At 34.9% G+C, this 13,569-nt stretch overlaps 1 protein-coding gene across 1 annotated transcript; it reads right to left on the bottom strand.

Annotated features, from left to right (window-relative positions):
- Nucleotides 1–432: 432 nt before the first annotated feature.
- LOC129256203 (mutS protein homolog 4-like) lies at nt 433–13,208 on the bottom strand. The gene is made up of 6 exons (XM_064096026.1): nt 13,131–13,208; nt 5,903–6,140; nt 3,959–4,107; nt 1,524–1,609; nt 986–1,048; nt 433–591 (listed from the first exon to the last, which is right to left on the bottom strand). The coding sequence occupies exons 1-6, from the start codon at nt 13,150–13,152 to the stop codon at nt 433–435; spliced, it is 717 nt and encodes a 238-aa protein (XP_063952096.1). The 5' UTR covers nt 13,153–13,208.
- Nucleotides 13,209–13,569: the final 361 nt, after the last annotated feature.

Here is a 13,569-nt window from a genome sequence, read left to right as displayed (position 1 = left end):
TTCAACAGATTCATTTTGAAAGAGTTATACTCACTTTGATGTGATTTCCATTTCAACTGCACTGAAGTCTGCAACACATAACTGCTTGACTACTGACAGCCCTGTAAAAAAATGAAGTTACTGTAACTAAATTAATTCAGTTTTACAAATGTATACTACATTTACTTGTCATGTCGATTTCTTCACATAAATTTATTCAGCACACACATTAAAAAACAAAAAATAAATAAACATGTTTCAACCAAAGCTGCTTCCATAATGACAGGGTCAATAATTCATTTACAAAATTGATTACAGCTCAGTTATAAATTCAATACCAAATTTTACTTAAGACTAATATTTTCTGATCTAAAAAATTCTATTTCATATTTTTGATTTTTACATCTTTGAATATAAAACAGATAAGACACCAAACAAATGCTGTGAATAATGTCATGTCATTTCAGTATTGCTACTATGAGTAATACCTTTTGTTTCATTGAAATATTTGCGTTGAACTGTTGTGACATCAAGACCCTGGAAATTATCACTAATAAGCTTGAAAAGCTTTGTCATTGCTCCTCCTTCACATGCTGTATGAGGCATAATGATCTGTAAATAACACAACAATATATAATGCAACAATTCATATAAACCAAAATTGACAGCTTACAGAAGAAGATAAAGCAATGTACTCCAAAATCAGTAACCATCAAGAACATGCTATCAGCAAATACATAAATATCAAATTGGAAAAAAATGCCTTAATATCGTTCAAAATATTTTTTAAACAAAAGAATGCTAGGGTTTATTTATTTAGTATTTATTTGGCACTTCAAACATATTCAAGATTACAAAAGCAATATTAATCATTACATAGTCTCTAATAAATGATCTTGTTAGTACAAGCATTCCATAATACATTTTTTATAGTGCTCAGGGCTAATATTTCAGATAAATTTTATGAATTAAAAAAAATGTGTATGGTATTTTGCAGATAACTTACCTCAATCGGCTGCAATACTTGAAGCTTTGTTGTTACTTTCACATAGGTCTGACTATCTGAGAACTGAATTACATAATAGGTTAATATGCATATATCAAATCAAACAAATGTTTGTTATGTCTATGAATATACTATATATAGATTAAATTAAAGAGAGAAACAAAATAATGTATAAATCCAGTGATATATTCATATATCTCAAAGTAATGAACCAAGCATCACAAGCAATAGTGCCCCACACACACAAGAAAAAACAAAAATATGGAATAAAAAAAATTCAATTTATGGTGAAACATGGAAAATTAAACATTTGAAAACAGCGTTAAGGCGTTGGTGGGTTTTTACATATCTAAGAAAGACAAAGAAGGATCTGGTGTGCAACCTTTCCATGGATTTTCAACCAAAAAAAAAAGATGTTGAAAGTAGGTTTTTGAAAAGTAGGGAGGGGATTATGAATGTATATGAACATTTATTAGTCATATTTTGAGCAAGTCCAATTGAAATATATAAATGAAAATTAAGAACATCAAGGGCCTACCTGTGATAATATCAGTTCAGGCTGCTTCAGGTCAATACTAGCCATCCCTATTTCACCCTGAGCTATACCTCTCCCTTCTACAATGGCTATTCAATAAAATACAGTCAAGATAATATATAGAAAGAAGATGAAGTACTTTTGGTATTTTTGGTATATATCTGATTATATTAACTTTAAAATATTTCCATATCAACCAGTTCATTGGTCCATAATCCTCATATTTTTTTTCTTTTGTGTGCACATTATATAAACAATATTTTGACTATAAAGAACAATGTGATATGAATTTATATTAAGCATGCATTTTATGACATTTTGTTGTTTTTAATCATTTTTTTTTCTTTTTTTTTAATTACCTCAGATCTAATAATGAAATTTACATTCCTTAAATCAATCATCAGCTCATTGATCTAATCTCTGCTTTGGGAGTATTCTCACAGGTTTCATGAAATATGCCTTTTATAATACCAACATTTTCAAAATTTTCAAATTTAAGTGTTACTCCTGATTAAAGATATCTACGTCTTTAACTTTGGCAATTTAAAGGATGTTATTGTGGCTCATTTCCCAGCACTTAGGCATGGGTTATACACTGTAGTAAATATACATGTGTATGTATATTGGTGCATTAATGGATCATGTGCAGCAGGCCCTTAGTCCCACATACATGTATCATCCTGAAAGGTATGTAAAGCCACTTACACACTAAAGGATTACATGATTTATTACTCTACAAAGCATTATATTCATGTCTAACTAATTTTTGTTATGAACTATGCCTTTTGGCACATTTTTACATACCTATAACATGGAAAGTATTCATCAGTGCAATTATACAGGAAAAAAGAGAATCTGGACATTCTTAATGCTTACAATTTTTTTCCCAGACTTTTATATAATAGATTTTGAATTAGATTTCAAAATTAAGTGTTGAGCAAAACTTTATCTCATGACCTTATTTTGAAACCTCTATTTGAAAGCTATACCATAAATGTGAAACCGCAAAAATATATCCTACCCCTATCAAGGCCAGTCAATAATCATTAGTATTTCTTTTTAATTAAAAAAAAAACAGTCATGAAAATCTGACACAAGCTAATTCATCTCATGTCTGTTTTGAGGGCTTGCATTTTGGGGGGTCAAAGTTGAATTGCATTTATCTGAAGTGCACTAAAGATTGAAAGAGGAGAGATAGACAGATCTAATCAAGACAGGATGTAGGGAAACCTTCAAATAGAAATTAAAACTGTGTCATAATGAAATTGAGGGTTCGTACGTGTATTCCTATATTTCCACATCTACCTTAGATAGTGTAAGCCCTTGGTCCAATAATAATGACACTGCAATCACAGCTAGGTCTACTTTAAAAATCAGTTACAAACATCTTAAGCAATACCTGCAAAACAGGAACTAGATGGATTCAAAATGTTAGTCTCCTCTTTTATATGGTATAATGTAGACGATTCCTCATGCATGTATGAGTGAGTAAAAACAATAAGAAAGGATACGGTACAAAGAAAATCATTTGGTGAACAATATCTGGACTTCAAAAAAAAATCACATGTCCCAAAAGTTTTGTAAATATCTGACTTCAATTTTACATCCATCAATTAACTTTCAGGTATGATTACTTCATATTGTTTTACTCACTCATGTGAGAATGAAGAATTATTCAAGTTATACCAGGTGAAAGAAGAAACTCCATGCTTTACAATGATAGGTCATTTATATATAGTATGTGATTGAGAAATCATCAATAATCCTTGGTTCTGTTGTTCCTCTGACCCATTTTGTGGCAACATTTAAACTCAATATCTTTTAAATATATTCCGCACTGTCATATCATGATATGACAGTTAAGACGAATGTTGACAATGTCATACTTCCGCCATTTCCAGATCAGATCTATATTGCAGTGTACACCTATTAACTTCAAAAGATCAATATGATCCTAGGACCTCTAAACTTGTGACCCCAAAATCTAATTTGATTATGTTCACTCAAATATGCATACATTAGATAGGCCATGAAAGGTTGAATTCATTCCTCAAATTTTTCTTCATATGTCCCAAGAAATATTATCAGGTATAATGACCTAAAGATATGTACTTTGTTACCTTGAACCCCCGAATTTAATCAAAACATCTTTGTTTATATAATTCATGAGTCAAGTTTTAAATTATTCCCTATGATTGTGCTTTGGTTATTTTATACTCCAATGCATATGAATTCTGTGACCCTTGCCCTCTGACCTTATGACCCCAAAACCTAACAAGATCATTGGTGCCTTAAATGGGTTGTTAGTTAGTTATCATGAGCACAAGATATTTCAATGTAAAATGACCTCTGTGGCATTTGAACGTTGATCTCTTAATGTCTTTGGCAATAACCTACAACAGTCATAGAAGTACATTATGCATAACACTGCAACATACCTACAAGAACCGAAGACTGAGGATTGACGCCAAGGGTTGTACTTGAGCTTCCAAATACTGTACTCCTAGACCCAGGTGTTCTCCCAGGGGTCCGACCAGGAGTTCTTAGTCTACCACCACTTGATGTAAGAGGGGTGTAACTCCATGATCTAATATCAAGTAAGTAAATATCTTCAGACACTGATGACAATGTAGCTGCAACCACATTTCTATTGTTATTATCATGTCCTCACTTTTTCCAAGTTTCAATCATAATTTGAATTTGAATCCATCTTTGTTAAATTTTTGAAAATTTGTAAAATATGTTTACAGAAATACATTTTAAATTCATCTTCAGATTGCAAAAATGGGTCAAAACCTAGCTATGCCTCCATCAATACCAGATCAGAAATATTACACACCTAATATGTTGAAATAATGACCTCGGTATCCTTTGCCCTTTGACAATGTCATCCAAAATCAGAAAATTGTCACTACCATTTGCACACATGAGCAAAATTTGAAGTTCATTCCTTACGTGATTCTCGCAAGAACAAGAATTATATTCAATATATCAATATATTACCTCTGTATGGCAATTTACATTTGACCTTGTGACTCCAAATCTAACAATATAATTTTTACATTGCATAAACCAAGATTTAAGTTCATCCTCAAATAGTTATTTAGTTATTACAAGAACAAGACATTTCAATGAATGCTGGGACCTTTGATCTTGATGCCACCAGATCAGATTTTTGTCAATTTGCCAGATGCATTGATCAAATTTGAAGTTGATTAAACATTTTGCAAGAACAAGGATATGAAGGACAGACGTACAAATACAATCATTCCCAAAACATAATCCCTGCCGGAACCAACTACTGTGAGTGCAGGCATAACAAACTATACATGTATATCTTGAAATCTTTAGATCTTGAGTGCCTTGGTGCTAAGAATTCCAAGAGTACCAGGTATTTAAAAAGGACAAAACGTTATGTCAGTTAAAAAGGATGTTATCATATCTTATTCCTTGTTCATTTCATTTTAAGAATTCTGAGTACCAGGTATTTCAAAAGGACAAAACGTTATGTCAGTTAAAAATGATGTTATCATATCATAATCCTTGTTCATTTCATTTTAAGAATTCTAAAACATTATGTCAGTTGGAAATTATGTTATCATATTGTGTAGCGTAATGAGTTATACCTTTAAGATGTATCTCATAGTTTAATCGTAGAGGGCGATATGTTTATGTAGTGGTATGCTTTGCGATTATTGGAGAAGTACGTCAGTTTGCTGGGAGCTGCGGTGGCGTGCGGTTGTAAGATGTAAGCTCCGAATAAATCAAGTTCAACTGTATACTGAATATCTCCCAAGTTGCTTCATTTGCATGATTTAGGGTGAGTGAGCGGGTGATTTGGTGCATTTCATAGGAGTGTGAGAGTGTATCACGTTGCACAATAGACTTTTGTGAGCGAATCTGCCCAAAAGAGATATAAAAGTGAGGAGAAGCGTGGACCGGGTTCTGGAGACTGCAAGACGGCAGATCGCTACCCCCTGACAGGGCCCGGTTACGCCACAATATCATAATCCTTGTTAATTTCATTTTAAGAATTCTGAGTACCAGGTATTTCAAAAGGACAAAACATTATGTCAGTTAGAAATGATGATATCATATCATAATCCTTGTTCATTTCATATTTTTACTAGATTTATCTTTTATATGGCGTACTCAAATTATATTTGTATTTATTCAGAAACAACCACACTATCATCTTGACCTATTTAATTTGGTCTAATATTTGGTTTATGTGATATTGATGACTGGGTGACATGCCTATTTTTATAATAAAAAATAAACTATAAAACATAGCATAATTCTTTAGTTTCTTAAAAACAGCATCAGGTATTAGCAATTGTTTTACGATTTGGGTTATAGCAAGAGTAAAATATTCTAAATACCTTCCAGAACTAGTAGCCCTCTGTAGTGCCCTACTTGTTGCTGATGACATCAGAGTTGTATTAGCTCGGGATGACATAGGCAAGTTTGATGACACTGTACCATATTCCTTAGAGCTGTTGCCAGTGATACATGATACAGATGTGGATGGTCCAGTTGTGCTCCATGCTGAGTTATTAAGAGGCCTGGTGCAAGCAGGAGTCTTACTACTACCTGCAGCTGTGCCATAGATTTCAAAATCTGTATCCAATCAAAAAAAGGAAATCAAAATTGTTATGATAAAAAGGTACTTTATTATTATAATGGCCAGGCAATTTTAACTCATCCCACAAAAAAGGTGGTTTGTTGTGCTTTTCGAAATTTCAGTCGGCTGAACATACAATATCTCAGTAGAACAGAAAGATATTTTCATGAAATATATGTGATTTAAAGCTGAAAACTATCATATCTGTAAAACTGAGCACATTACCACATAACATGAAATCACAACACAGCAGATTAAATAATGAACAAGTGGAACGCCTCTGGCAGTCTCGCCTGCATTACGCGATTTGATATAGCAGCAGTGCTGCCTTTGAAAACAGCTAATGAATAATTATTCACAGAAGAAAACATTACTATGATAATAAAATATTATGTCCATTCACCCAAAATGACCTTTGACCGTGATCATGCGACCTTAGACATGTGCAAAACAATCATTCACACTTGATTACCCTTATGTCAATGTTTCATGATCTAGATCCATAATTTTTTTAAGTTATGATGCCAGTTCAACACATTCTCCCAACACTGCCAGAGGTCATTAACCTTTCAATGACCTTTGATCTTGGCCATGTTCCTGAGATGCGCATAGGGTATTCAGGGATACATTGCTGCTCTTATGTCCAAGTTTCATGAACTAGATCCATGAACTTTTAAAGTTATGATTACAATTCCACAAATACCCCCAGCATTACCAAAGTTTGTTGACCCTAAATGACCTTTGACCTTGGTCATGTGACCTGAAACTTGCACACAGGATGTTCAAGAATACTTGATTGCTTGTATGTCTAAGTTTCAAGAACTAGATCCATAAAATGTCAAAGTTATGATGACAATTCCTCAAATTCCCGCAACATGGCTAAAGTTAGTTGACCCCAAGTGACATTTGACCTCAATCATGTGACCTGAAACTCGCACATGATATTCAGGGATACATGGTTACTCTTATGCCCAAGTTTCATGAACTTTCCATAAACTTTTTAAGTTATGATGACAATTCCTCAAAAAACCCAACATGTTTGTTGACCCTAAGTGACCTTTGACCTTGATCATGTGACCTGAAACTCGCACATGATATTTGGGGATACATGGTTGCTCTTATGTCCAAGTTTGATGAACTAGATCCATAAACTTTGTAAGTTATGATGACAATTCCTTAAAAAAACCAACATGGCCAAAGTTTATTGACCCTAAAAAGACCTTTGACCTTAATCATGTGACCTGAAACTCAAGCAGGATCTTCAGTAATACACTATTACCCTTATGTCTAAGTTTTATGAACTAGGTTCATATACTTTTGAAGTGATGACAACATTTCAAAAACTTAACCTTGGTTAAGATTTCGATATTGATTCCCCAACATGGTCTAAGTTCATTTACCCTAAATGACCTTGACCTTGGTCATGTGACCTGAAACTCAGGCAGGATTTTAGTAATACTTGATTATCCTTACGTTCAAGTTTTATGAACAAGGTCCATATACTTTTTAAGTTATGATAACATTTCAAAAACTTAACCTTGGTTAAGATTTCAATGTTGACGACGCCGCCGTTGGAAAAGTGGCGCCTATAGTCTCGCTCTGCTATGCAGGCAAGACAAAAATGGCAAGGTGGTGGAGGGGGAGAGACATTTCATATGTTAAATGTATAACTTTGTAGCTATATAGAGATTTGATTCTGGTCTAATTTTAAAGCTTTATTATAGTAGTATAATAATTCAACAACTCTTTACAATTCAACTGATTAATTGTAATTAGTGATAATTAAGAAAATCTTGAAAATCCTTACAGTATAAAAACACCAAAAATTCTCACAAATTAACATATGATTATGATTTTTTTAGCTCAAAGGAGATGTATTGTCATGAATTTGGTGTCCTTTGAAAGCATAGTGTAAGCTGTATTAGGGTTGATTTGATTTGTTGTTTTCTTCTGCATTCATAACATTCGTATACAATACATTTTTCATTACATAATACATTTTATATTTTTATATATATTGGACTTTTTGGGTTATTGATTTTTGGCTTGAATCATAAAGAAAAAAATGGACTAAATAAAAAGTCATTCTAAACAAATATGATCTACTTATAAATGATTTCAACATTTACAGTTTGCAGAAGGATTGTCATTATAAGCAGATTGCTTGAAAAAAAAACTGACAATCCCAGAATAAAACTCATTAAATTAATTAATACATTTATATAGCAGAATTGTAATAATTGTTCACAATTGTAATGATGAGATGGAGATGATAAGAATGATAATGGTGAAAATGAAGGCTATGAAGATGATGATGATTATGCTGGTCATGGGGGAGTATTTGATGATGATTAAATCATCATCATCATCATCCGTTTAAGTACAGTCCACCAGGTTGGTGTATTATCATACTTGTAAAAAAAAATAATAATAAATAAATAAATAAAAAATAAAAAAATCAAAGGGTTGATAAAGAATGCAACATCAAGTTGCAACACTTCACTTGATATATAATGAATACAACGAGGGTAGTTGAGGGAGGGTTGAAACAGTAGGCCTACACTCTATGGGATTGCACTGCTAGTATCAAACATGCATAAGTTTGGTTCTCAATGTTGACTTTGGTCTCATGTTACAGCTAAAAAAAACAGGTACAACAATATGCCTCTATACACATCAGAGAATCATGTTAGAAGTTTAAAGTACTTAAAACAAAATTGGTTATTCAAAATTTACATAAATTTGCATAAAATGACGCTGATGAAATTAATGAATCCATTTAAAATGCATATCACCTGAAATGGAATTTCATTGGCAATACAAATATGTTAAGTAATTAATAGTATGGGCCAAAAGAAAAAAGGAAGATTGAAACAAAGAATATTGGGGGTCCTTAAATTCATTTTCACCTTGAGATGTTGGCAGTTTACCTGATGGAATCCTCATGAAATTTCCTTTCTGAAAAAGTATACTTCTGCATGGTTAGGGTAGAAAGTTTTGACTATTCTTATACTGATAGGTGTGCTATCATTAGATTTTGTTGACATATCACAATTTTTGCAAATTTAAAACATATGGCCAAATACTAATGCATTATGACAATTAGACCAAAGCTTTGATCTCTGTACATTGGTTGATTTACTTAACTATGTCTGTATCCAGTTCAGTGAAAGAAAATTATGCATTGTTCTCTAATGTAGGCCATTAGATAGATAAATAAAGAATGTCACAACACAGAAATGGGACATGAAAGCCATGTTCTTGGAAATGAGCAAGTGGGACGGCTGTCAGAAGACATTGATCAAAACCCCCCGGGGGGGGGGGGCACTCAGTATATAATGCATAGTGGGTATGTGCCGCGGAGGGGATCCCCATTTTTACACTCAAATTTCCGTTCCAAGGCATAGCATTTTTGTCTTATTGAGAAAAAGAACAAAGAAAGCCGCTCCAAAGCATAGCATTTTCTTCAATCGAGAAAAAAGAAGAAAAAAATCCGCTCCAAAGCTTCGCATATTTTCCGTTACGACGTTCCAGCCGCAATTTTGATGAAAAGGGGCCGCAGAGCGCTGTCCGACCATCGCATCTGCGCCAGCGCACCCGGCATGCACGTATGCCCGTTCCATAGGGATGAATACGCAATCACACGCAGGCGACCCGTTCCAAGGACCCCCGTTTTCACAAACATTTGTCGTTCCGAAGCCTGTTCCGAGGACCCTCCTTTTTACAATAAGCCCGCTCCAAGGCCCCCGTTTTTTGTCTCGCCCGCGGCACATACCCACTACTTTTTTGGTCGAGTGCCCCCCCCCCCCCCCGGGTCAAAACCCATTCCACAGAACAAAAGACAATTGAAAGACAGAAAATTTGCAAGGTTTTTCAGCAATCTTCAAGATCAGTGAAATTTGATGTCTCTGTGGAATGGCTCCAAAAAACCCTGAAAGACCAAAAATCATTTCCAGCAAGATTCCTGTAGGACCCTGAAGACAGCTGAAAGTTTACTGAGAGATCAATGTGACCATTGAGAGATCACCGAAAGATTATCTGGTGTACTGCTAGAGATCTTTGAAAGAGAAATCAAGTTCTATGAAAGACTTTCAAGGCCTTTGAAAGAACTCTGAAAGAGTGACCTAGACCCCAACAGCAACTCTGAAAGACTGACAGGGATCTTCTATCAAAATGAGACTGTTGAAAGACCATCGAAACAACACCGAAAGACCAATTTTCTGAAAGACAACTGAAAGACTGTTTTGAACCATTTCAAAACATTTTGGAGATCACGAAGACCACAAAGACCACTGAAAGATCAACCAGGAATCCTGAAACACCTCAGAGATCTTTGACAATTCATTGAAAGACCTTCGAAAGATCAAGCAAGTTTCATGGTCTTACAGCGTTCTTTCAGAAGGCATCCTCTCTGTGAAATGGGTTTTATTGTGACTGAATCTATATCTACATTCAGAAAGAATGTTCACAATGGTATGCTTTTGTTAGGATATAATATAAGTTAGAGTCTGACATTAGACCTCTAACGTTACTTCAGAATGTAACTTAACTTTTAGGTCTAATGAGTAACACTTTAGACCTAGATCTTATTTCATGCTTCCAGTCACTAAGTTAGATGGGAATAATCATCTTCTTAACAATTTCTGACATTTAATCAAATTAGGTAACATAGTTCAGCAGAACAACCAATTGCACAGAGACTGAAGCTGGTCTAGTCCCCAGAGTCTACCTAAATGTTCATGTCAAGATGATAAGTTTAAAATTAGCCTTTGGCTTAACTTAAGAATGCTAGGTGAGTCTAGATGACTAGATCCAAAAGTCTACATCTATGTTAAAGATGGCACTATGGGGTGGTCTAATGTTTGATTGAAAGCTTCAGGTTCAGTCTCACTTCATTAGTTGTTCCACTGGACTAGGTCTTATTCGATATCTTATTCCACTGTACCTCCTCCATGTAATCTAATGTTGGATCTAGGCCCCTAACTCCCTAGTTTGGGGGAAAATTTTGAAAAGTCATAAAATGTTTAAACTTTAAAAGCTCCTCTAAACAGATGGATTTCAGCTGTCTAACTTACTCTAGACTGGCAGTTAGGCCTAGTCTAACATAATAGATCTCGGACTCGGAGAGATTTAACATTAACACAGGATTGACCGTTTGTTCTGGGGATTTATTTAACGATTTCCAACATTTTACTGAGTTGAGCCAATGTATGGCAGTGAGTCCAAACTTTGTGTGTCCATACTTCACGGACAGTCATTATCTAAAAAACTATCTAATATCTGACATTATCAACATGAAAAATGACCTAAAACTACCCTTTGGCGTAAGTTTCTTAAGGATGAGTTCAGTATTCATGAAAATATTGACGAAAGATCAGCAAATTTGTCACCGTTAGCGCCCGTTCCGAAGAAATCTGATATTCTCAACAAGCATCACGATATCTAACCCAGGGAACTATATACACGGTAAGCCCCTGGGCTCCCGCCCGCTGCGCGGGCGGGAGCCCAGTGGCTTACCGTGTATTTGACCATACTCACGGGACTAGAGTGATTTATGGTCTAAATATTTCTCCAAATGAATTGTGAAAACAGAAATTATGCACTTACCACGATTATATGGATGAAGGTCTAACGAGTGGCAGTTTCCTGACATCGAGGCACAGACTGGAAGTTCAAAAAAACGAAAAGTTCTCTCCTTCTACCCCAGTCTCGATCGGCCATTTTGTTACACGATTTCATCATTTTGCAAGCAGATATCATCAAAAATGTGAGTTCAATGTAGTACTGACTGATTCTAGACTATAGCTTTTTGTCGTCAATCTGATATAAATAACTCACCTTTTGAGCTTGAGTTTTTTTTTTTATAAATCTCCACAAAAACTTTGGTCCGCGAAGTTAGGTCACACTTTTTCAGAACGATTTCCAGCACAACGTCAACGCGCATTCGTCGATCTGAATAGAATTTTGAGATTGCGATACCGGCGAAACCTCTCGACCTACCGTACTGTCAATTATTTCATAGTTCACGATATTGTCGTCAATGTGATAACTATTTCTTGAATTGGTTTTGTATAAATTATATTTTGTTAAAAAATTTAAGCCTGATGAATATTTTTGAAATGTCCGCGAAGTTTGGATACCCCAGGCATCATAGTCATACACAGACTGAAGCTTAAGTTTTGGTCTAGACCTCTAGGCCTAGTTGATATTGTAAAGAAAAAATGTACAAACTAAACTATAAAGTAAAGACAGTGTACAAACTAAGAAATAAGAGCTACATTTCATAAAACTTAAAAGCAGATCTTAATACTGGTATAGACAGCTGGCAGCCGTCTGTTTCGAGGAGTTTATCATTTTTATTTTTTTCTCCTCATACACAAACAACATAACAGAGACCGAAGCTTTTGGTCTAATCTTAATAATGCTAGGTATTTTAGTATTAACTATTAATATAGGACACCGTGCACGCGAGATTTATCGTTCATCCGCGAAGAGGAACTGTCCGACAGAAAGAGCGAACCAAAGGCAACGGAGAGAACCGTCGCGATGCATCGGCTGAGCGCGGACTGAGGCGAGGCTATGGGCGAGGCTCAGCTCAGCGCAGCCGCGCCGGCTGAGGATTGATTATGTATACCCAGTTGTTGTGTGTCCGGACAGGTTGTGTGTCCGGACAGGTTGTGTGTCCGCACGATCAGCTTTAAAAAGTCATTTGGAAAAATTTACAAGCGAAGTTTCATAAATGTTTAGTAAAAAATGTTAGGAAATATTATAGAGAACAAAATAGAAGATGATTACAAATATTGAATTCATATTTTTAGTGTAATCCAAAGACAAAAAAAAAGGCTTCAAAAATATAAAGTGTCCTACCAATACCATTTACCGGTACCAATCATTATATCTAACTTTAGGCCTAACGACTATCTGCGGTAGATCTAAAGTTAGACTTAGAGATCTGCAAAAATAAATATTCTTTCTATGTTACTCACTGTATTTTGAACCCAACTTCATACCGCTCCAGCTAGGTCTAAAGTGAGGTCTAAATTTGTTCTTCTCAAGACTTTTTCCAGTTATATTCTTTATCGTAAGTTACGCCAGAGTGGAGATACGGTACGCGTGCGGTTAAAAAAATACGAACTTCCACCAAACTGATTTATGTATACCAGTACCGTTTCTACCCCCCCCCCCTTCCCTTTGAAACCCTTTCCCCCTTTTTTTTGCGGGTCAAATTTTCCACGGACGAAATGACCTTCAATTTTAGATGAAAACCTTTTTTCTTTTTCTTTTTTTTTTCTTCTTTTATTTTTTGCTTGTCAAATTTCCATGGGAAAATGTACGTGCCCCATTCCCGCTCGAAAATCCTTGATCCGCCCCTGCTTGGGACGTACAATGAAGAAACTACCAATTTCGCCGTTAGTGAATTGATTC

Source organism: Lytechinus pictus, chromosome 3 (assembly GCF_037042905.1).
Source record: "Lytechinus pictus isolate F3 Inbred chromosome 3, Lp3.0, whole genome shotgun sequence".
Classification (NCBI taxonomy): Eukaryota; Metazoa; Echinodermata; class Echinoidea; order Temnopleuroida; family Toxopneustidae; genus Lytechinus; species Lytechinus pictus.
This window is presented reverse-complemented; position numbering and strand designations above follow the sequence as displayed.

Bases quoted from the DNA above. Each gene is read 5' to 3' on its own strand.
- LOC129256203 (XM_064096026.1), bottom strand. From the start codon at position 13,152: ATGAAGTTGGGTTCAAAATACA. The intron at 4,108-5,902 runs GTATTTAGAATA...ACTTGATATTAG, and splicing joins AGGGCTACTAGTTCTGGAAG to ATCATGGAGTTACACCCCTC. The intron at 1,610-3,958 runs GTATGTTGCAGT...TTTATTGAATAG, and splicing joins TCAGTCTTCGGTTCTTGTAG to CCATTGTAGAAGGGAGAGGT.